The 26,010-nt window shown below is 41.4% G+C and overlaps 1 protein-coding gene across 6 annotated transcripts in view; it reads right to left on the bottom strand.

The window, feature by feature from the left end:
• cacnb1 (calcium channel, voltage-dependent, beta 1 subunit) overlaps nt 1–26,010 on the bottom strand; it is a 47,527-nt gene that overhangs the window by 14,267 nt on the left and 7,250 nt on the right. For 3 of the 6 annotated variants that reach the window (XM_074656261.1, XM_074656262.1, XM_074656265.1), the window contains exons 3-7: nt 9,770–9,889; nt 8,805–8,927; nt 7,436–7,572; nt 6,514–6,581; nt 3,119–3,147 (exon numbers count right to left, since the gene is read on the bottom strand). In XM_074656261.1, coding sequence (XP_074512362.1) covers nt 3,119–3,147; nt 6,514–6,581; nt 7,436–7,572; nt 8,805–8,927; nt 9,770–9,889 — 477 coding nt within the window. Of the gene's footprint in view, nt 1–3,118; nt 3,148–3,550; nt 3,712–6,513; nt 6,582–7,435; nt 7,573–8,804; nt 8,928–9,769; nt 9,890–17,928; nt 18,161–25,563; nt 25,640–26,010 lie in introns of those variants that run through there. The other 3 variants (XM_074656264.1, XM_074656263.1, XM_074656260.1) reach the window with 3 other exon arrangements.

Raw genomic sequence — 26,010 nt, 5'->3', positions numbered from 1 at the left:
TGACGAACTCGCTGTGAGCCTGTAGAGGTGGGCCGCCAAGGATTTTCAGGGCATTCACTCTGCAAAGTATTTGGGCACTGGGCATTGGGCATCACCGGGGAGGCCATAGAGGAAGGCCGTCAGATTCTTTACGGAAGCTGCAGAGAAAGCCACCAGACTGGCTTTGGATCAAGAGGCTAGATAAACTGTTCAAGTGTACCAAGTTCCATGTGGTTGTGAAAAAGTGAACATCATTTTCACATATCACCTGGATTATAACCCACTGCTACTGAATCGGGGCCTCATCAGTTGTAACATGTTTATATTGACAACAGGGTAAGAGTGGGAACACATAAAATAATTGATAAACCTGGTAGAGAATACATTTCTTAGGAACGTTTTTAGAGTTTTTGTATTATTTTGTGTTTCTGCTGCTAAGAAAGCCATTTACAAACTGTAACAATAACAATAACAGAATCCAATGCAAGGTTCTGAAGATTCTATCAAATACAAACTGCACAAAGTTACGTTTATTCTCATAAGAAATGTTGTTATTGTTGTTATTCATGTAATATATCAATTTAAAGCTCTTTTTGTACTCTTTATGCTGGAACTATCCATGGGCACATCAGATCAATATGAAGTTAGTTATAAGGGCATTTGCAGTGGCATTCAGAATTTGCCCGATTACAGCATTAGAGGTCAAAGGTCAAATTCTCGACCTCATTGTCATGACAATGTGACCGATGGACAGATTATAGTCGAAGCTTTACAACGATATATGACTTCATGATATTGTGTGTTGGTTTCTGGATGAGTACAGTTTACTGTCCCTCTGTACAGATTCTTCTAAAATACTACAACTATGCCATGTTTACAGCAACTGGCAGATATTGTATTTCCTAAAATAGATTTAACAGTTTTAAGGCTAAAAACTAGCTTGTCATGAAGGAGGCTGAATAACGCTCAAAACTTGCGCAAAATGTTGGCGAGGAAAAACTGGCATGGCCATTTTCAAAGGGATCCCTTGCCTTGACCTCTGACCTCGAGATATGTGAATGAAATGGGTTCTATGGGTACCCACGAGTCTCCCCTTTACAGACATGCCCACTTTATGATAATCACATGCAGTTTGGGGCAAGTCATAGTCAAGTCAGCACACTGACACACTGACAGCTGTTGTTGCCTGTTGGGCTGCAGTTTGCCATGTTATGATTTGAGCATATTTTTTTATACTAAATGCAGTACCTGTGAGGATTTTTGGACAATATTTGTAATTGTTTTGTGTTGTTAATTGATTCCCAGTAGTAAATATATACAGACATTTGCATAAAGCAGCATATTTGCCCACTCCCATGTTGATGAATCTCCCTTTAAGGTACATTTTGAACAGATGAAAATGTGTTATTAATTTGCGATTAATCATGGACAATCATGCGATTAATCGTGTAAATGTTTTCTTTCCACTAGTCTGAAAGAAGACGTGTTATAGGGAAGAAAAATAACCCCAAATCTCAAAATTGACCAATGCATGAAAATGTTTTTCCCCTTTTGAAAATTATAGGATTTTCTTCCAGGTAAACATTAAAAAACATAACTTACATGTGATTTTGAATAAATATTGTTGAGATATCAGTATCTAGATAACATTGTAAACATTTTCTCAGTTGAAGTTTTGACCATATCAACATTATACAGTCTGTTGTCCCTCGATACAACCACATTGTTACAAAATGCTAATGTTGAGATGTTGTGATTCATCATGCAGCTTGAACGTGTGATTTAAATTGTGCTGAAAAGCATAAAAACAGCTGATTGTGGGCCACTGCCACTCAAATTAGCCGTCATGAAAGGAAATTAAAGTGTGTCAGGATGTATTACTGTTACACGCTGACTAACAGGGTCTGGGATGGATCTGCACCTGCATCTGCACACTGGCAGCTGTGATATGAGCTCTGGGGAAATGACAGAGGCGTCACCGTGATTTACAAATCATCCTGTGTGAATAATATTCTTAATATAATGTGTCCTTGGAAGCATGAAACGGGTGCTAGAAAAATATTCAGTGGGCTGATTTCTTACCACCACAAAAAGGAACATGTGAGTAGGGATGTCACGATACCAGAAAGTCGATACCAATACTAGTGAAAATCCATGATTCTAAATACTCAATTTGACGCCACGGTAAAAAACAAAACAATAAATACCATGCAATTCAACATCCACTCCTTTATTTCCGTTTGCATTTTGGTTTTTGCGAATTAATAATTAATCCTTGATGATCCGCCTTAAATTTCTCGCCAAAAAAGTAAATTTTATTAGATTACATATGGACACGTCATGATAACGTTTTAATTTACTTTCACCCAATAAAAATGTTTACTGAATTGAGCTTGAACGCATCATAATGTAATGTAATGCAACCTCAGTTAACGTTAGCAGTTTGGGTCCGTTATTTAGCCGAGCAGGAGTGTGCTGCCCATCGGCTGCTAACAGCTAACGTTAACTAGCTCTCATCCTGCCGATTTCAACACTGATTTGTTGTTCACAATGTAGCATTATGAGGGTTGTGCCTAGAGGGTATCCCATAAATTGCAAAAACTTGCAAAGACTTGCTAAAACTCTCGTGAGACGACATGTCCTAACCTTAACTATTAGAGGTCAATGCCTGACCATAACCATCTTGAGAGAGTTTCGAAACTTGTGGGTTACCTTAGACACAATCCATTATCAGGGACATTTCTATCATCCCCAGGACGACGAGATGCCGTTACGGCCCAGACACACCAACCCGACGTCAAAGAACTAGCGGCGATGACGGCCGACTGTCACCTTTGTCTTGGCAGACAAGTTGCATTTGAACACACCGCAAAGACTACAGCTTTAAAAAAAAGTAGGCCGACAAACGTTCACCAACGGCCCCGAACTGTCGACGTTGGCTTAGTGTGTCAGGGCCTTTAGTCTCGAGCCCTGACCCCCGGTACCTGCAGCACTGTAGAAAAACGAGCACCATCACATTTTCATAATTTTGGCATCGACTTGATACCGAAGTATCGGTTCTCGTGACATCCCTACATGTGAGACGACAGAGCATGAGTGGTAAGAGGTTGAAATGTTAGAGGTTAGTCTAGACACTCACCGACTTCTGTTTCTGTTTAGCTGGGCCACCTATAGTATCATTCCACACACAAGCCAGAAGAGAAAAAAAAGCACAAAACACAAGAGCACATTTAGTTATTGACAGGTTAGGATTAGTGGGGAGAGGTTCAAACAGACTGCCTCCACTGAGGCTTCATCTTTAAAATGGATTCATATGCAGCAGCAGCAGCCATTTCAGAGTGTATCAGTTAGTTCAAGGCCTCTCCCAGCTGAGCACAGAAACAAACATTCAATCATATGTCAGCGGAACCGTCGTGACCAGAGCCTCAGGGTGTTAGATTCAGGAGCTACAGTAGCGGCAGAGACAGTTCAGTAGTGAGCAGTTAGTGAAAGGAGAGATTAGACCACATCTTGGAGGAGCAGGGGACAAATGTGGCGAGGTAAGCGAGGTATCCTGGGCCCCTAATGTTACCTTCTTAAAGAAGGGCAGTCGGTGGGCGTTGGCCTGAGGGGATGTTACGCTGCCTGACATGCCCTTGGGGGAGCGAGGGTCACCCTGGGACTCAGGGGGCTCCTCAGCATCCAGGTCGAGGGGGTCAACGTCAAAGGCAGGGGTGGACATGTCCACGTGAGCTGATGAGGGGGAGGAGGGCGGGCGTTGCAGAGAGAGGGACAAGAGAAGAACAGACAAGGAAGAAGAGAAGGAAGAGAAAGAGGAGAAAAGGCAAAGTAAAACAGGATGAGAGAAAATAATAGAAGAAGAAAAGCAAAAGGGGGAAATAGAAGTAAGAATGTGAGATGCATCCAGAAAAAGAGGCATGGAGGAAATTGCAAGAGATGGCATATACTGAGATCAAAAAAAGGTGGCATAGTATGATTTTAACTGGAAATAACATTGACAAGAGTTTAAAAAAGAACACACCAGATTATCATGAAGAAAGGCACAGATGTGGGGTATAATAACACGAACAGAGAGTGGATAACAAAACTTTAAGTGTAGATGTGTAGAGGAGGGGCTGCAGAGGAAAGTAGGAGATAGGAAAGAAGGAATCAAGCTGAGAGGGAGGCTGGGGGTTGGAGTTAAGTGTGTGTCGGGCTTATTGTTGGTGATGCAGGTGTTGTTGGTATGGAGGGAGGTGGGGGGCAGACAAGGCCGGCAGGTGTCTTGTTTTAAAAGAATCATTCAGGATTTTGGGAAATACACTTTTGTCGTGTTCTTGCCTGGCTGGAGTTGAGAGATAAGAAGATTGATACCACTCTTATAAGGCCGCATTCACACCAGATCCAGAAGTGCAGGGAAAACAGCAGTCTTTCCAGTTCTCTTTGAATGTGGGTTGTGCGTTTGGGCTGCAGCGGTGCCGAAAAAGAGACGCAGCAGCATGCGGCGGAAAAAGTTGGAACGTCATCAACCTTTGGAGATGCGTTAGGGCTGTCCCGAATACCAATTTTTTGGGCTACGAAGCTTCGGTGAGAAATATTCGAAGGTATTCAAAGCTTCGTGTCACGTCGCATTGCGGCTGGCTGACATGTTCTTCCGTCTGTCTGTCTCCATCTCCCCCGTTTCCGTGCCGCTGCCTCACTACTGTAGACACACTCACCTCTACACACAACAATCAGCGATATCTGTCTGGGAATAATTAATAATAATTCATGTTGAATATGAATAATGAATATTTTTGTGGGATTATTCCTTATTTCATGGGCTATTTTGGCATTTATAAGTTATTATTACATACTTATATAATAAAAAACAAATCATTTGAATACTGATTTAGAGGTAAATTACCATGGCAACGGTCGAGACTTCGAAGCATCAAAGCATTCGGGTCAGCCCTACGCAACACGACGTCACGCTGCAGTGACCAATCATGTGACCGGCGATCCAGAGCTGTACAACCCAGCTATGGGGGAACAAAAGACGTTTATCGTCGTGCAGTCAGTGGGTCATTAGTGACACTCCCACACCGCTGCACAACCTTGCGGAGAATTGCCGCAACGCCTGATCTGGTGTGAATGCAGCCTAATACCTGTCTGTTAAATATGACTCTACAGCTGGTTAGTTTAGCTTAGCACAAAGGCTGAAAACAGGCGGAAACAGCTAGCCTGGCTCTGCCAAACGGTAACAAAATCCACCTACTGGCACCCCTAAAGCTCATTAATTAACACATTACATCTCATCTGCTTAATCCGTACAAGGTGGATTTTGTTACCTTTGAACAGAGCCAGGTGTTTCCACCTGTTCGTGCTAAGCTACTTAAGCCCCTAAAAAACCCACTAACACTTATGAACATCTGTTTTTTGCCTTCAGTGGGAAAATCTGCAGTAGTCACAGGTATTTATCGGCTCCAGCTATGTGACGTGCGTTGAAGTGAATATATAATGAATAAAATCAAAAGGGATGTGGACATTATTATAATTCAATAACGTACAAAACATACAATTAATATGCTCTCCTCAAAGCCACCAGACTGTAATCAAACAAGTCATTTTACCTCGCTGATCATTGTAGAAAACACTTCATTCAAACTCGACAGACACAAAATAAAACTAAAAACCGTCTTTGTTGGTCTTTCCACTGTTCCAACAATCACCAACTCTGGTTTGAGAGTTTGAAAGAGAGACTGAATAAGTAACAGAAGAAACCACCGTAACATTTTCACTGTTTACTAACCCTGCTTCGGGTGCCGTCCGGCGCGAACGTGAAGTCGAACGTGACACAGCAGGAAAAAAAAATGAAATGCCAGTGCAACGGCACGGCATAGTCGCAATGGGAACGGAGTCTATTGTCTATTTTAAGCGTGTTTTCCCATGTTTAAAAAAAGGGGAAAAGGGTATAAGACAGATACGAGAGTGGTATCAATCATCTAAATCTCTCTCCAGGAGGCAAATAAGCGAATTTCCCAAAACGTCAAACTTTTGCTTTAAGTCAGATCGGCCACTTGTGTACCAGATGTATTAGACAGATGTGGTTTCTATTATAAAGGTATTGAGTTCAGTTCAGTGGCTCTATTTAATAAACAAAAACCCTTAAAGTCCACCAGAGTATTTTCCCCATGTTTGCACTTCCATCTCTCCCGCTGTCTCTCTGGATATCGAGCAGCAGCTTTGTGTTGTCCTGGCGAGTCGGCGATGCACACACACACACAAGCCAGACATACTTGTCAAGTTTAATGAGCGCGGTCCATTCTCAGCTCTATTTCAGTCCCGTCCTGTGTGCTAATGACAGACCTCCTAAGACCTCTCTCACTTCACACAGCAACCCACTGAGACGCGCCGTGATTCATCATCATGCCTGACTAACTAGCCAATTAAAATCTTCATCTAAATATCAGACGCCTGTCTCATCACGCTCGCTCTCGCTTTGTCAGGATTGCACACACACGCCCACACAAAGGCACTATTTTGCTAGTTGATAGGGAGACCGCACACACTCACCTGTGCCAGGTGGGGTGGGCCTGCGGGTTCCCGTGGCAACGTCCAGACTGGAGCTTCCTCCAGATTTACTGTAATGGGAAAAACAGGCACAAATGATTGTGTGGTGAAAGAAAGACGATACGGTAGCTTCACAATACTGAGTACATAGTGCTCATCATCTGCATCTTTTTACGGATTTCTACTGAAAAAAATTAAACCAGTTGTTGTTAAACTGATTTAACTTCATATTTTATGCCACAAGAAAGCAATTTTCATTATAGTTTACAGTAAACAAGGTGCTGTTGTGTCCCTCTGGTACTAAAATGTGAAGCATTGAGGAAAAACGTGAGTGAGCGGCAAGTAATTAAGAAAATAAATGAAAATAAAACAAACAATAAAAAGCATTAAGAGTGCTTGCACTGCAAATTGTACATTCAAATCTGATCACCCTGATTATTATTGCATTGATATTTTATAATACGTTTAAACAGCACTAATTTCTTTAAGGCATTAACGCGACTTTAAACCTAGAATGAAGATACTGGCATCAAATGAAACTAGAATGTCACATGTCACAGTAACTCGTCGGCAAGGAGGCTAAATAACGCTCCAAATTTGCGCTAAATTTTGGTGAGGAAAAACTGGCATGGTCATTTTCAAAAGGGTCCGTTGACCTCTGACCTCAAGATATATGAATGAAAATAAAATGATATTTTAATCGACTGACAGCCCTGAAATAAACAGATACATTCCTGGATTTAAAAATAAACCTAACTATACTATATCTATACTGTAGTAGCATTGTAGAGGAATACAATGACTCACTGCAGTTTTACATTTCCTGGTGGGTGAAGTGTGACTCAGGTCTGACCTGTTTTAAAGAGCAGTGTTGTCCTTTGTGATGCTGATACTGTAGCTGCTGCTGAGGGGTTTTCATTGTTACCTGGAGCTGAGTCGGTTTTGTCTCATCCTCTGCTCCTGCAGCAGGCGGGTGTTCTCCAGTTTGACCGGGCTGGGGATGAAGCCCACCTCACAGCCCTCCTTCACCAGACGTCCGATCCACCAGTCATTGTTGTATTTCTGCATACAGACAGGCAACCAATGATAAACCAGCATTTTCCTGCTCACACACATCACAGACAACATCATGTGTTGAATCAAAACCAGCCCTGTGTCCTAAAAAATATGTTCCCATACAGCTAAAATGCCTCGTCAATTACGTTTAGAGGGAAACATATTTTGTCGAGGATTACGTTTGTCTTCGATGTATCACAAATAGTCAGTGGAAGGCCGCAGCAAGTGACGTAGTACAATGAGCGACGCGCAGAGCAGGTGACAAAGTATATTGAGCGACCGTTGATGAACTTTGCGTGGTATAATAATAAGTATAACAGGTGAGAAAGTCCACTAAGGCCGGGTGGATGGGTCAAACTAACATCACACTTTCTCTCAGGAGACCGCTGTTTGTGTTCTCTGTGAAATGTCAACGTTCAATTACGTTTGTTTTGTTTCAATTTACGCTAACCACGTGTTTAAAACTGTTTAAAACTGTGACGATAGCTGGGAGAAAATACCTCTCCCTTGAATCGTAACTGAGAAAGCAGCTTAGTTGTATGGGAACGTAATTTTATAGGAGACAGGGTCGATCAAAACACAGCCTCATCCAAACATAACCAATTGAAATAATACCATATTTACACTTTTAGAAACTGTACAATGCACAGAATTGTATCTTTTATAGTACAAAAGCTTGTTGCTAAAGCATTGTCACATTGTGAACCCAAGCACAAATTTCTGCAAGATATTTTTTATGCCTGATGTTTGTAAGCTAAAAAAAATATTTTATTATGTACCCTAAGCGACCAAAATAAATAAATATATATATATATTCAGAAAGTTAGAGCGCTACTTTTATCAATTTACTTTTTTCTCTCATTCTACCAAATTTGGATCACTCAGTTCTGCTTGCACTGCAGCTCTCGTTAGTGCTAACTCCCACTCACGGCCTGTAGGGTTTCGACAGAAGGAGACAGTAAGTTGCAATAAAACATGATCCCTCACTGGCTTCCCACCCACAATCACTGCCAATTGTTTAACTTTCCAACTGTTGGTCTTTTTTTTCCTACACCATCCAGGATCCTCAGTCAGTTTTGCTACCCAAAATGATTTACATTTAGTTCAGGCTGAATTGGTAAACATTTGTACTCATCTAAACTACAGAAATTACTAGAAAAATAAACTTTTCAGCACCAAAATGAGCTCTATTTTTAAGTGTGCATGTCCAAGGGGAGTGGGGACTGGGGAGTTCATACCTCTTTAATGTGCAAGAAGTCTTTGGCTTCGAAGGATATGGCCATGCCCTGCACAGGAACGTCATCACTGGGGCCGGGGTTGTAACCGACATTTGTCCGCACAGCAAACGCCACCGGTTTGGTCTGGAGCAGTGACGGGAAAGACAAGATATTAGTATACAGACACAGAGTTCAATGTCCCATTGACACTGATGATGAGGTTCACTAGTGTCGAAACACTCAACGCTGATGTGAAGATTATGTAGATTATGTGACTATTAAATAGAGCTGTCAAAGTTAACGCAAATTAATTTTAACGACACTAATTTCTTTAACGCGTTAACGCAACTTGCGATTTTTAGGTTGTAGCGGGTCCAGTATTAAAGCTAGAGTGAAAATACTGGTATCATATGAAACTAGAAAACCAAAGGAATCAATTGGTACCTGGTCCCTTGATCTCTGACCTCAAGATATGTGAATGAAAATGGGTTCTATGGGTACCCACGAGTCTCTCCTTCACAGACAAGCCTACTTTATGATAATCACATGCAGTTTGGGGCAAGTCATAGTCAAGTCAGCACACTGACACACTGGCAGCTGTTGTTGTCTGTTGGGCTGCAGTTCGCCATGTTACGATTTGAGTATATTTGTTATGCTGAATGTAGTACCTGTGAGGGTTTCTGGACAATATTTGTCATTGTTTTGTGTTGTTAATTGATTTCCAATAATAATTATATACACACATTTGCATAAAGCAAGTAGATGAGATAAGAGTTGATAAGAGTATTAAATACTTGACAAATCTCCCTTTAAGGTACATTTTGAACAAATACAAAATGCGCAGTTAATTTGAGATTAATCGCGATTAACTATGGACAATCATGTGATTAATCACGATTAAATATTTGAATCGATTGACAGCCCTACTATTAAACTAGCACTGTGCATGACAGATGAAATAACGGATGCAACAGTTGATCTCTGACCTTAGCTTTCTCAAGCGTGGCGAGGGCCTGTCTGTCGGCCTCCTTCCTCAGAGCCTCGGGGTCCTCCTCCAGGGACACGTCTGAGTCCGACGGCCGGCTGGTGTAGGAGTCTGCCGAGCCCTGAAATGAGTTTACATAAAGGTGAGGAGGGGAAAAGTACAACATGTCCATGGCTCAACCCTTAGAGAGAAAAAAAACACAAGTTGTGAATGAATTCAATGCCGTCTGTTTGAATATCCAAACCGACAACCTGTTTATTCATCTTTAAGTTTTCCCGATGTGCTCCTGTTCCTTTTTGTCTTGTTTCAAATTCACTTTTCTTATCCTAAGAAGAACGGTTGCGGCTCTGCCTTTGCAATGTATTTGTGGTCAAAATGTGAAGACCGCCTTGAGCAGCGTAACCGACACAAAAGGGGCCTTGGCCTTCATATTGCATGAAAGCTGACTCTGTGTAATTTGAGGTGGAGAGGATGCATAACAACGGGCCGACATTTCCACTACAGCTTAAGCGAGGCCGGTCCTTTTTGCACAGGTACAACAGATTCGGTGTGTGGGTGTGTCAAGTAGAGACAGAGAAATGGCCTGAGGACTGTTTATAATATTAGGGGAGGATATAAATTTCTCATGAAGTGGCTACAGTTTCCAACACATCCACCACTCATGCACAGTAACTTGACTCTCTCCTGCTGACCCTCATCCAGACACCCATACCACAATAAAAACCGGAGCCTCCTGTGAGCCTGCGGCGCCGGCCTACTGTACAGTTCAGCAGAGCGGCACAGTGAGGGAGGCAGCCTGAACTTCTGGAGTGTTTGAGTGTGTTCAATTTATATAACAATCCCACTTATTCTTCTCTTGCTGTTTTTTTCAGCTGACAGGCTGCCTGGCGCGTTGTAGGAGGTGCTGACAAGAATGCGGACAGCTGAATGTGCCAGGCAGAAGAAGTGAGTCACTAGGTGTGGGCTTTTAAAATAGAGGTGAGAATGCGCAAAGATGACATACACCATATGTAATGATGATGAAAAATTCCCCGCACATGTGTAGCCAGACAACACAAGGAGTAATATCTCTGGACTAGGGCTGCGTAATGTTTGAAATGTTTCGATATCGGTGCCAATATGATAACCGACGCATCGGTGCTGATACCAAAACAATACTATTTTTGATACCTCAGTTTGGATGTGGGTATGTCCTTCATATATCTTGAGAACCATTCATCCGATCTACTTCACACTTGGTGGGTGTATTGCTGGGGACCCAAGGACGAATGTGGTACAATTTGGCAAGATGGTGGCGTTATAACAATGAACTTTACGTTTTGGCCTGTAACTTTTGAATCTTGAGCCTCAAAAAAATATATATTTTTCCTGGATTTTGTGGGTCCAGACAAATCTATCTTTATCTAGATCCATTTGCATCTACATGGATTTTCCGTCATTTTGAATTGTGTCCAAGCCATTTTTTTTGTCACCAAAATTGGTACAGAACAACAACAACAACAACAGACCAAGCCGGGAAAAGTTCCTTTTTTGGATTTCTGATAAGGTTTTGCTATGGACTGCTACAGGAATGAGTCCTAAAACCCAGAAATGAGTAAGCATTTTAGCACTTCCGGTGGAGGTCAATGGGTTTTTTGAATGGGTTTTTAGTTAGATGCCTGAAATAAGGTCTGTGGTTAACACAAACTGAAGAAACTTTAACGTTTTGTTCTACGACATAAAATACATCAATAAATACTCCTACTAAACGTCATCACGCCGACTCGTCCGTCTTTACAGCCTCGTTGTGTACACTTGCATTCATGCGACCGTGGTGTAGTTTGTTTATAGCCCAACGTTAGTTTTTTACTTCAGGCGATTGCATTTACACTTCAAAAATAATAAAAGTAATCGTAAAGTATCATAAACATTTGTTTGCCACATATTTTCTGCATTAATCCAAAACCCTTTTTGTCGAGGGGAACCAGGACGTTTCAATACGTCATCCCTGGAGCACTCTATAGCTGGCCCTCAAAGTGAGCTGTAGGGATCAGTGGTATATAAAAATCTTAAATAAAACCTTAAATTAGAAAAACTTCCTAATTTAGATGAAGCTATATCTGTTGACAGGATAATAAAACATTCCTAAGAATCATACCAAGCATTTGATGCCGTACTAAATCAGTGCAGGGGTCTTTTAAGTACTGAGATTTGATACCCAGCCCTACTCTGAACTCTTGGCTTCTGTCTGCCAACTTGCTGTCATTTGAATTGTTTTGTACACTAATGTTTCTTATTTTAAAGATGAAACGAAATGTGAGATGTCTCCGTGGCCTTGTGGCTAAGATGCATGCCATATAACGGCAACATCCTTGGTTCGATTTTTGCGGGGGACCTTAGTTGCAGGTCATACCGCTCTCTCTCCCGGTCTCTATTTCAACAGCCAACTATCAAAAAAAGGATCAAAAGTAAAATGATGCTCTGGATGAAGGATGAAAAGAAATCATTGAAAGAGTCCTTTGTGGCATTTCTCAAGAGAAACGACAAGTGGACATGGAGGTCTAAATATATCCAGAGAGAAAACCTGCTCATATGTTGCAGAGTGAAGCATCTGTGTGGCGTGTCAGCGTGTTTACATGTGCGTTTATGTGTGATTTATGCTCCTTTGATTACGTCTCTGTATGATTTCAAATGTTGATTCTAGCTCAGCCACCTGTCGCATCGAGGCGCTCTGTGACTTGGCAACAGCACACTAAATGTAGACACTCCCTGTTGCCAAGGCGATGGCTAGCAACTCCTCGCGTCCTCGGGCATCCACAAACCATCCCCACTTCCTGTTTCATTTACTCAAACTCAAATCGCTTGCGGCGGTGCGCCCGCATCCCACTCAGGTAGGAGGAATAATCCAGTGAGTGGCATGCAGCATCTAATGAGGACAATAAAAGCCGCCCCCACTTACCAGCTCTGAGTCATCTTCTAAACCGTACAAGTGCATCCCAACACGGAGCACCGACTAAGTGAAGGTTAACAAACCTTGATGGGGAACCCACGGGAATGTTTTTAGAAAAAAATGACGTCTGAAACAACCTGAGACCAAGCGGCTCACTACAACAGGTCGGTGATGCAGCAAAATGTAGAGCGAGAGAGAGAGTGGGAGGGATTACTCTGTGTGTGTGTGTGAACAAATGCTTGTGTCTGTGAGTCACTCATCCAGTTGATTCACGTCACACACAAGTAGAGGAGGAAAAAATAGACAGTCAGGGAAAGACGAGACAGAGAAGGATTGACGGTGGGAGAGACAAAATAGCGACTGATCAATAACCTCTCTGCACCTTTTCAGAACGTGTTGATAGCAACATTTTCTTCCACCTTTTCATTTCCTTCTTCTTCTTCTTCTCTCATGTCATCGGGTTGTGTCTCTAATTTAGCTGCTTGCTTCACTTCACATACAGCTCCCGTTCAAAATAGCTACAGGCCACCTGATGGCGGAGCTGCCTTCCTATTGGCAGCGCCAGACTAGAGACCCCAGCAGTGTCATAGTAACCATCTCTGCAGCTTATTATTACAGGCAGCCAGCGAGAGCTGCATCTGGAAGGAGATAGAAAGACGATATAGGGATCAAATCGTAAATAAAATACCCTGATCGGAAATCAGCGGCGGGGGAATTCTTTAAAAGCTTTTCAACAGGTGATTTTCTCACGGTGCTGTGAGTTACAGCTGTGAGGCCACAGCCTGGAGGATAACACAGCAATACCTACATCAAACAAAACATTATGGGGAGTTTAAAGGAAATATCCGTGGTTTGACCAACCGCTGGGGTCTGAAAAGTGAAGCCAATGCAGAAGTGCCTTTAACTTGCATTCTTTCTAATAGCCAGCAGGGGGCGACTCCTCTGGTTGCAAAAAGAAGTCTGATTGTTGTACTTAGCTCCATCCTCTCATGCCACTTCTGGTTGCAAAAAAAAAAAACGGTGACGGCCAAAAATTAAAGGCCCCGACACACCAAGTCGACGGTCGGCCATTGGACAGTTTTGGGGCCGTCAGTGAGCGTATGTCGGCCTAGTTTTTGCAGTGTGTCATGCGCCGTCGACTAGTCCGCTTGTGTCGGAGGCTTTTCAGCCAATTCAGCATGTTGAATCGCCAGCGGTGCCGGTCGGTGAAAGAAATCACTCTGATTGGCTGTTCAGCTTAAACAAATCAATGCACAAGAAGAGAAACGGACATGAGGAGAGCAAGCCAACAAGTAAAGTCAAGAGGAAAAACACAGAAGGCTTTTCTAATTTTTCATCTTCATCTCATCTGATCATTCCAATACACGGATATTTTCACAGCGACATGGTCATCTGGAATGAAGCTAAGTGATGAGTGAGAGTGGTGTGAAAATAGTCGGCAAACGGCGCTTTATTTCATGTACGTATCATAACAATGGTTTGTATTTCCGCGGAATACAAACTACCACCGCCTGCTGGTGTGGGGAGTTATTTCCTCTCACGCAGGCGCAGAACGTGCGTGCTAACTGGCCGTCGGCTGAAGTCTTTGTGGAGTGCTATAATGCAACTTGTCAGCCAAGACAAAGGCGATATATGGTGACGTAACAGTCGGCCTTCATCGCCGCTAGTTCTTTGATGTCGGCTTCGTGTGTCTGGGCCTTAATATGGCAAACCAATGGGTGACGTCGCGCTGACTATGTGCACTTCTTATATACAGTCTAAGGTTTTTACTAACAAAACTACCAAACTGAAACTTTTCTTTATCTAGTTGGTGAAATCCAAACTATACTGCATTGCCACAGACCACAGAAGGTTAAAACAAAAGAAAGGTGCAAGAGGAGAAGCTCAGTAATTATCCTGAAAATTAACCGACTGTGTTTCTTCTCCATTCTCTGCACAGTGGCTGCCACCGTGATGAATTTCCACCTCCTTAGCATTGATATTGAATAAATGGAGGGGGGAAAAGAGAGCAACAGAGCGGAGGGGGGTAATGGAATAAGGAGTGAGGGCGGGCCGGCGAGAGAGAGAGAGAGAGAGAGAGAGAGAGAAGTGCTTTGAATAATGAGGGTTGAAAAGAGTCACCCTGCAGCAGGGAAATTAGTTAACACTGTTTCTTCTGATGCAACGGCACCTTTGTAAACGGGTCCATGAAAAAAAGGGAGTTGGATGAAGTAAAGTGGATTTGCTTTTTGTGGTATGCCTCTACATACTGCTTAAAAATGATTATTAAAATACAGAACCAGCATGACAACTGGACTAGTTTCCTCCTCTTTAAGGTCTTTATAAAACAAAGGAAATGATCACGTACTGTTCTTATGACAGATAGCAGGGCAGAGGTCAAAGTTTTTAATCTGCTGCTGCTATAAACAACAGGAACGTCGCAGCAGGTGTTGTCACACTTCACAATGTATGACTAAGAAGTGATTCCCATCTGAGAACAAGCACATGCTGCGAACCCCTGCCCTGATAATTAAACAGATAAAAACATATTCATACTTATCAGCTCAGATGATGTGATGATAAAAAAAAGAAGGAAAGGCGAGAAAATTAAATATAATTTTCCTATTTGCTTTATCTCTGCATCTCCTCGGGTCCCTATCATCAAATAATTCGGAGAACAAGAACACAGCATCTCGTCTCAAACAACTGAGCGCCAACCAGAATGCATTATCAGTTCAGCTTCATGTGTATTCACATCAGAGATTAGCTCAGCGAAGACAAGTAAAAGAAATCTGGAATAAAGGGGAAATACGTCTCACTAAACAGACAGATGTACAAGCTGAGGAATCACAGAGAACAGATTTCCTGTCAGATGCTCATGGCTGGTGGCTGTAAATGATCATACTCCCTTATTGCTGTCACAGCCGAGTCATGGCGACCAGCTGGCCAGTGTGGAGATGACTAAAAATATGATGAGTCATGGACTGCAGAAATCCCCATTTCCACAAACAAGCACAAGAGGGACTCCAATAACAAGTTGATACTTATATTATATTCAGTCAATCAATTCAAAATACAATTCCGCAACGAAAATTAAGGCTGGGAGATATCACAATATTTTTAGTTTTCAGGTGTCGCTTTAAGTCATGATAAGGGCTGGGTATCATTTAACATAACACCTGAGTTTATTGATACTCATTTCCCAATACCAATAATTCTCAATATCGTATTTGAGGTATACAAACATGTTTTTTCAACAAAACCCCTTTTCCATTTAGTAAAATATGTCAGCTTTCTCAACGCATCTCTAATTTACTGTTGTGTTAATACAAGCAGCTGAACAATAACATTATATAAATACAAAATAAAATCAAAAAAGTTATCTCAAAGAGTAGGAATCTGGCCAAGTATGCAATAAACACTTTTCCAGACTCGAGTGTACGGACTTGTTTAGGTGGATACTCAAAAAAGTAATCAGGTTCAATACCTGCCTTTGTCATGACACAGCTAATATATGCAAAATCACATATAAAGTAGAGCTGAAACAATTAGGCAAACGACTGAAAATGAAATAGTAAAATCACTGCTAATAAGAACTGAAGTAGTATTAAAGCCTAATTGCCAAAAATGTCATGGTTCAGCTCCTTAAATGTGAAAATTTGCTGGTTTTGATAATAAACTGCATCTCTGTACTTTTTGGACTTGTTGGTCGGACAAAAACAAGAAACTTGGAGATGTCACTTTGGACTCTGGGAAAGTGTACTGGACACTTTTTGTAACATTTCATAGACTGAACGATTTATCGAGAACATAAATGGCAGATTAATCAATAATAAAAACAATAAATAATAAGTGGCAGGCTGAATATCAAGTGATGATCAATGCAGCAAACTGTGATAAGTTGTTATATAACTTCAACAACTCATTTTGTTTAATTTGGGGCAACAGCGTTTTGTAAAACAACAGCACGATATAATCTTATCATCACTTCTGTTGAACTGATTACTCGATTAATCAATAGTCAATCAATGAACTCCTCAAAACCTTCCTTTACTGTACTGGTGTTTAGTTGCTTTGTTTTGATTTGTCTCCCTACTTCCATGTAAAGTGTCCTTGGGTTTCTTGAAAGGTGCAATATATATATATAACTATATATATATAGTTATATATATAAAACTATATATATATATATAGTTTAAGGCAATTTGTCAAACAAAAATACAGATGATTACAGCTTCTCAACTGTGAGGATTTGCTGATTTTATGTCATGAAATGAATATCTTTGGGTTTTCAACTGTTAAGTGAGATACAACAAGTAATTTGAAGACATCACCTTGGACTCTGGGAATTTCCCAGTGATGGATATATTTTTAATTCTCTTCAAACACTTTATGGACGAAGGGTTAGTCGCAAAACAACTGACAGATTAAACTAATCAATAATTTAAACAACTAATATTTGCAGACCTATTTATCCACTTAAAATAAAATTGAATTAGCCTTAAATTAGGGCTGCAACTAACGATTATTTTCATTGTCAATTAATTTGTTGATTATATTCTCGATTAATCGATAAGTTGTTTGGTATAAAATGTCAAAAAATGGGGAAAAATGTCGATCAGTGTTTCCAAAAGCCCAAGATGACGTATTCAAGTGTCTTGTTTTGTCCACAACTCAAAGATATTCAGTTTGCTGTCATAGAGAAGTAAAGAAACCAGCAAACATAGAATTACTCAAACGATTGGCGATTAATTTAACAGTTGACAAGTAATGGATTAATCGTTGTAGCTCTACCTTAAATGCAATAATTGTAAAAACAATGGAAATCCAACAACAGATAATATTGTGAAGAAGCACAGTCAAGTGGAACAAGAAGCTAAATGAATGTCCAGCTCGGTCCTGTTTGGAACAGGCGGACAGCAGTGACAGAAGCCCCCTGAAATGGCCACGGTGCTGGGCAGCAGAGACAACCGGTGGGACTGGAAGTCTAATTAAAAACACAGCGCCTTTCCAGCAGCTGTGGCCCGGCCCAAAATGGAATCACACTCAGAAGAGCGAAGAAAGCCACAGACCAGGAGGTACGGCGCTATCAGGACACGAGTTATATTCTCCTCCTGTCATATCTCAGAGTGTCTGCTGAACTTTCAACACTCAATCCAGATCCACACGCTCGCAGAACAACTCACACATAAACTTCTTCCAGTTCAGTCAGACGCAGCAAAAAGAAAAAAGCTTATCCAGAATCTTCTTACCATGAAGGGCCTTTGAATCCTCTCAGTCCTCTCCATACCTCGTTTGCCACGCTCGCCACACCACGGCAAACCAAGGGGGCAACGCCGGAGTCCACAGACAGAGTTATGTCTATATGTGTGTGTGTGTGTGTGTGTGTGTGTGTATGTGTGTGTGAGAGAGAGAGATAGCGGTAACTAGTGTGAGTCTGATAGCTTGACAAGTGCAGAACTGTACATGTGTGTGTGTGTGTGTGTGTGTGATAGGAGAGAGAGAGCCAGAAAAGAGTGCCGTATGTGTGAAACTAAGAGAGCGCTCTCTTAACCTCCAACCCCTTCACACACACACACACACACACACACACGCCCCCACCTCCACAACCCAGAGGAACGTGAACCTTGTGTAGAGGAAGGGAGCCGGAGCTGGCCGGGGGTCGGGTTGCAGGACTTGTGCTACATTTGCAAACTGGGGAAATATATTTAGCCCTGGCCGGGGCAGAAACAGGGACATGAACGCAGCGAGACCCAGAAGGAGGCTTGGTATGCAGCCGTCAGCCATTCAATGCCCTGACTGACGTGGGAGAAGGCTGGGGCAGAGCCCAGGGAAACCCCCCTCCCCTCTCTCTCTCTCTATGCTTCAATCCGCTCAGACCTGATCTCATTCTTCCCAGCCCCTCTCTCTTCTGTCTCTCTCCCGGAAAAAGGGTGTCAGAGGCTACATGTTGGCATTGATCTCCCAATTAGTTTTGATTTAGATTCACAAAGTCCAGAATCAATTCAGTTCTTGATGACTCCGTTAGACATCAGATACCAACGTTGCATAAAACCGCTTCTCAGAATGTGTTCTGTGAACTTAAATTTCTTTTACATTCAACAAGTCAGGTGTTATTTATGTCTATAAGGGGCTTTACAATCAGAACAGCACACAGACTATATATAAAGATGGATGATGCGTTTCCACTTCCTCCCACTGTACAGAAGTGAAGCCAAAATATCCCGGACACTGGAGCTGCCATCTTGAGATTTTGACGTCATTTGGAGCGAGAGTCTGCGCGGTAGTGATCGGGCGGTGGAGCCGCGATGTTGAGGTCACACGCCCAAACCAATCGCGAGCCGAGCACGCGGCCGCAGCTGCCAATCATGACGTCTCACAACCTTTTTATAGCATCAAATAACTAATTAAAACTGAACTTAGCAGAAAAATAAACACTTGAAGATACATCAGCGTGATGAGAACTACCTAAAATGACAGAAACCATCTTTGGGAAAAATGTATTTGATGTGAACTTTGACTTTTTAGTTTGGCCCATGTCCCATCCTTGAAGAAGGCGGGCTTTATGACCTATACTGCAGCCAGGGGGGCGATCCAGATGTTTTGGCTTCACTTTTGGGGAGCTGTCATGTCACCCATCTTTATATACAGTCTATAGTACCTCTATCCTTAGACCCTCGATTCAGATAAGGTAAAACTCCCCCTAAATGAAAACTCTTTAACAGGGAAAAAATGGAAGAGACCTCAGGAAGAGCAGCAGAAGAGGAATCCGTCTGAGTGAGCAACAATTGTGTAAAGAGCACATCTTTGGCTAAACTGTAAACACAGTTCCTGGTTATAAAACTGTCTATGTCTATATTTCTTTAGGCCTACATGTCAGCACAAGATGCTTCAACTAAATATTCCCTTTAATCATCACTTTGAGCACAAACAGGGCAGAAACTGTCAAACAAGTCTGTTTACTAATTCATCTGCACTGTTTGTGTTGTGATATCTGCAGACAGCTGGCTAGCCAGCGTTAGCTACCCAGCAGGGACAGACTGAATAAAGTACAATCCAATTCACTTCCACGGCTGCATAGCCAGAGATAGTATCTCCTCGACAAACACAAACGGAGAGCTCAGATCAGTCCGTTTTCAGTCTCGTAGATATGATGTCTAAATAGCCAGTCGGCTAACAATCCCAAGTCAAAACAGTCCTGTAAACTGCGGCTGTTCTATAAACTGTAACTATTCACAGTTTACGAGACTGTTGCGACTCAAAGCGGCTAATACAGCCAGCTGTCGTCTAAGTTTCAATCTGTTAAAATAAGCTTTTTGAAGACTTGGTTTCCACAAAGTAGACATTTACACATCACGCAGCCCTAACTGAACCACTTACAACAAGTAACCCCGGTCAGCACATAACATTTAGCGCAGATGTACACACTTTAACTCAGAAATAGAGGTGCAACGATTAGTCGATTAATCGATTAGTCGATCAACAGAAAAATAATCGCCATCTATTTTGATAATCGATTAATCGTTAAAGTTATTTAGTCTGTTTTCAGCCTCACAAATACGGTTATTTCTTGCTTTACTCTGTTTTATATCTTATTAAACTGGGTTTTGGACATACCAAGACATTAAAAGACATCACCTTGGACTTTGAGAAACTGGAAAATGGACATTTTATTGTCAATTGACTCATCTAGAAAATAGTCGGCAGATTAATCGATAATCAAATAATAATCATTAGTCGCAGATGAAATGAAAGATGATGAAAGAAATGCAAAGAACGATCTCACGATTATTATATTCAATATTCAATTCATTCAAATAAAAAGCGTAATTAATCTTTTTTTTTTAATCCAGCCCTACGAGGGATTAACAGGTCTACATATCTACCAACTATATGTTGCACACCATCCAAAATAGTCAGCTACTAATACTTAATTAAAAACATACATTTACTTCTTGTTTACTGTAACGTATAATATGTAAATTAGCATGTTGTCTGGAATTGGGACAAATAAAAAGGCTAAAGGAGAGATGTACTGGCAGATAGGTGTGGTTGGTGTTGGGGGCCCAGTGTGTCCACTAGAGGGCGACCTCTGACACAATGAAAGGGGCTTCTCCATGGCTACACACCTGACCGCCTCCTCCTCTCTTATATTAGCAGCTGATGACAACACAGTCAGCATGGGGAAGGTGAATACATGGAGAGCTGCTGGCAGACCCACCAGTCGGGTCCTCGCGGCACCAGACGCAGCAGCAACTGGGGCTCTGCTGGGATTCAGGACTGACAGGAGGACCGCTCGTCTCTCTTCAGCATCTAAACCTTCCAGACATTTCACATATGGCAGCAATGCTAAGACACATCTTGTCTATGGAGCGATGGGGCCAGGGGGAAATTATGTTTCTTAAAACAAGCATTTGAGTTATTCAATTTCTAAAATGTTTAATCTTTACCACAGGGTTTTTACACCTTGTAAATTACACCACTTAGAATCTATTCTATATCTATTTAACTTGACTGTTTAAGCCTTTAGTAGAGAGATATCAGTAGGGAGTGATGGGGAACAACATGCAACAAAGATCTCCAATCTGATTTGAATTTTTCACAAATGCAATTTGCAAGCACTGCTTACATGCAGATGGCAAATGGTTGCAGTTTCACAAATGATTTCCACTTGCAAATTGCGGTTAAATTTGCAAAGACTGTTTCATTGTCATGCATGGGTTGCAAATTGATTAGTCAAAATCTCAGGTTACACCTTGCAGATCTGGTCAAAAAGGGCACCAGGGACGTTGCAGATTATGGTTGGTAGTTGGCACCTTAATCTCTAGGAAAAGTATTGCACAAACGGGTTTAGATTGATAAACAGTTTTAAATTGAGCTGTTATTTGCTGTGTCCGGATTTAGAGGCTCAATCATCCACATTTTAGAAGTCGATGCGTTCAAAGACTCCTCAAACCGTGACAGAGAAACTAAGCATTTCTTTTACTCAAATTAAGAGTGGACATATCCTTTTCTACACTCAGTATTAAGGGTGGGAATCACCAGAGGCTCCATGATACGATATTACCACGATCTTAAGTCACGATACGATCTTATTGCGATTTCAAACACTTTGCGATGTGATATATTGTGATTTAATACCTTTTTCCAACAGCAAATTATGCAGTTTTATCAAATAAGATCCAGCTTTCACTACGTTCATCTCAAGTTTTCATTCACATATCTTGAGGTCAGAGGTCAAAGGAACCCTTTTGAAAATGGTCATGCCCGTTTTTCCTCTGCAAAATTTAGCGTAACATAAACGTAAGCGTTATCTAGCGTTTTTCCCGACGAGCTAATATGACATGGTCCAATCAACATGACCAATGGATTTCTTAGGATTTCTAGTATCATATGATACCAGTACTCTATCTTCACTCTAGCTTTAAGACTGAACCCGCTTCAACCTCTGAAAGACAGAATAGCGGCAGGCCGTCAGATTGTAAAGGTTAATAGTTTATATAATAAAAGATTGATACTTGACATCTGTGTTGTATTACATTAAGTGGACCACTGCAAAATCTGCTACAGAGTCTAATTAATGCCCAGCATGAACACTGTTTGTTCATGTTATCAGCCTGAGTATATTGTTGATTACAGGGCAGAACAGAGAAATGGAAGTTACGTTAACGCTGTGTGATTAATATTAAAGTTTGATACATATTCTCTACTTATCCGTTATGTTTTGGTGAAGTGTTGAAGAGAAATGTTGCATCTTGTAATATAAACGTTGGTATCAACGAGGTTAGGAGATAATAACACGTTCTCTGCAATTTCAAATGACTGTTTTTTGTCTTTATGAGGCCTTCGGTAGGAGCCTCCTCTGTGGTTCTCGGTGAAGCCACTGAACTGGGACACAGCTGTTATGTGTTCGTCATGACAGCCCCTCTGATTTGATTTTATGTCATGATGCTACACTGCGAGCATGTGTGTGTTCTAGCAGTTAATAATAAAACACACTACAGATTCAGTTTATAAGAGGGCAAATATTACATTTGAAGTCAAAATCAATTTGTTCACCACATACTCCTGGAAGCATACATCATGTTACCTATTGTACACAGCAGCAGCAGCAGCAGCAGACAGTCTCTGACGGAAGACGGAGTGTGTTGTTGTTGAACTCAACACACACACACACACCAGCGCTGCACAAACACGTAGGCTGCACCCACACACACACCACACACACAGAGACGCTCACGCACACAAACACAAACCCATCTAAACATCCTCTCCTTCGTCTCTCCATCCCACTGTGCCTGCACACAGAGGGAGATTCAGTGGCCCGGTTGCCATGGAAACCAGGCTGAGTGTACCAGCCAGCTCTACCGTTGGCTGATTGTGGCTCTCGTGTATTTGTGTGTGTGTGTGTGTGTGTGTGTGTGTGTGTGTGTGTGGTGAGTGAGCCTGCTCTCGCGTAGGTGTGTGTGAGACTGTAAAGCCTATACAGGGCTCTGCTTTGAGTTGTTCAAGGAGGCTAAAAAAAGGCTACATGGACAAAAACCTATAGGGCGCCCGTTTGCTTCTTTTTCTGTGATTAAAGACGGTTTTAAAAATCTTAATATGGTTTCAGAAATTGCGTTGACGTGTAGAAACACCCAGAATTTTTGGATTTATTTGCAGCGTTTTCCACTCTGCTCCTTCCCCTGCTAGCCTTGATGAGTGAAACGCTGTGCAACAGCATGAGACAGTGGAGAACATTTATCTGAGGAAGCGTTAAGTCATCCTTACTACGGCGGGTAATGAGTTCCTCATACAGTGTGAGCGATTATGAAACGTGCCGAACCTGCAGGCCCCGGTGCACGTGGTCCTTCGGCAAGCAGAGTCGCAGAGTTAATGAAGGACAAGGCAGTGGGAAGGGTGATGTGTGTAGGCGAGGATGCAGCTAACCTTTAGAAACCACGGGAGAGTTCAGCTCCCTGTGTTCACCAACAGCGTTTCTTCATTCTTTTTTGAAAGCAACACCGGTACTGAACAGGTAAATGTCATTCAGCACGAGGGCAAATCATTTCCTCTCACAAATGAAGAGGTCAGACGAAAAAGGAGGACTCATTTAGCTGCCACACGGCGTCGCTTTGAGAAATGTCATGTCCAGGCAGGACCGCGGCGCGGGTCACGAGCGTCTGATGCTTTAACCCCGCCTCCTGAAAGAAGAGGAAGTGTTCCTGTCTGACGAAGAGAGGGTTCTTGACCCGTTCTTTTAGCCGGACAGCTGACAGGTTTCACCAGCTCCTTCTGACAGAGCCGATCAATCTACACCTACGAACCAGGGTGGAGTCAGAGTCAGGGGGTGAGTCTGACACAGGAGGACTAATAATTACCATCAAAGCCCCGGAGGAATCTCTGCTGATGTCTCTCAGCTTTGTGACAATGAAGCTGTGCAGCTGTAGTCACAGGGGTTCTACCGTTGTTACCAGAGATGTTATCAAAGTCATTTAAGTGTGTGAGAGACAGTACAGTAAGTGGGATGTGTGTGACAAACACACAGGTGAAGAGAGGGAGAGATACGCCTTTCAAGAAGAGAATATACAGACAAGAAAATAAAAGGTTTCACGGTGGAGAAATCTGCAAAGAAGTGCGATGTAGCAGATGAACTGGGTTGATAACTGACGTGGTAATAACAGGTAACAGCTAACAGACAGCGGGGCAAATGAAACCCCTTACACTCTACAGTAAGATCAGGTTTAAGTTTATTATTTTTAAAGATTATACTTGTTCCTTCAGCCTCTTATGTGCATGCTTCAGACTTTCTGCATAACACTTATGGCTTCATTAGGGCTGCTCTCAACCAAAGAAATTCTTAGTCGACTAACACTCATTTTGTTGACTAATCGATCGGTTGGTTTAATCGACAGATCTGCAAAACTGAGTTTCCCCTCAAAGCATCACACAAAAGCACCATATTAAATCTTGTGTTTCCGAGAGATGTACTCATACGTTTCTTGGAAATGAGTCATTCAGCATGAAAACGCATAAAAAAAGGACTAATCAACTGAAGAAATCTTAGTCAACTAAAACCAAAACGACCAATTAGTCGACTAATCGGCTAAGAGAGGGCAACCCTAGAATTATAAACTTCATAATTGTTTGATACTCGTTATATTTGCTCTTTGAAGTGAGCTTGGTCATATCACATCAATGACATATAGTTTCTCTTGCAGCAGATTTTACTGTCGGCACAACTAACAATGCAAATTACACCGTAAAACATTTGCTAATGCTCCAGAAACCAAAAAATGTTAAGAGGCTCAGAATCCAGTTGTTTTGAAATGAAAAAACATTAACATCTGACTTAAGCTACGTTCCAAATTGCATACTTTTTCTTTTTACTTGTATACATATGTACATACTTCATCATAACATTGCGTCTTGAACTTTGACCATCTTGCTCATATATCCGCTGCATAGAGGATTATGGGTCAGAATAGCCTGAAAAGCACGCTGGCTGCAAAATGCGACCAGATATTTGGCATACTGCATTTGACATACTATGTATTATTTGAACATACTAAATATTTTTCTGGCATACTAAAGAGTATGGTAGTATGGGTGTTGAAACACACAGGTGGATAAATGAGATTTTCAAGACTCTTTTTGGGAAACTTGTTTCAGTAAATGGTCATGGTCATCATATATTGTTATTAGCTTTGATGAAATAAGTGGCTGATGTTTTTTTATGATTAATAGATTACTTGTTTGGTCTAAGAAATTCACAAATTCAAAGAGACAGAGGTTCAAATTGCTTCTACAAATACAGTGGAAACCGCTTACAGTGATCAAAAGCTTGAGACAGAATCATTCCTATACAAATAAATAACTTGCTTATAGTAATCAAGTAGTCCGCTTACCGTGTTCATTTTGGTTCTTCTGCTACTACTACTACTACTACTGGTTTTATACTAGGCATTGATTCGGTTTATTTTTTTTTACACCACCAAGCTGTGGCTTAGTAACCTATTTACATTACTGACATTTCTGTATTTTTAAACAGCACAATGCTGTTTTAGGAAATGGCCTAATTATCATTTGAGCTACAGTAAACTATATTTTGTATACAGTACTGAACTGTATTATAGTGCATTTGAATTATACACAGTATGGTAATTTAATTCGTACAGTACTGTAATTTGAAAAGCGTTCAAAATAAAATAACAGTGAAATTTAGTAAATAGCAAAGCTGTCTGTTTCATTACTTTATATTCATGTAATAAATGTACTAATGTCAATTTGATGGTAATCTGCATGATAAATAAATAAATAATAAAAAAATTGCTTATAATAGTCATCCACTAATA

Source organism: Sebastes fasciatus, chromosome 13, assembly GCF_043250625.1.
Source record: "Sebastes fasciatus isolate fSebFas1 chromosome 13, fSebFas1.pri, whole genome shotgun sequence".
Lineage (NCBI taxonomy): Eukaryota > Metazoa > Chordata > Actinopteri > Perciformes > Sebastidae > Sebastes > Sebastes fasciatus.
Note: the sequence above shows the minus strand (reverse complement) of the source record. Positions and strands in the feature narration are given on the sequence as shown.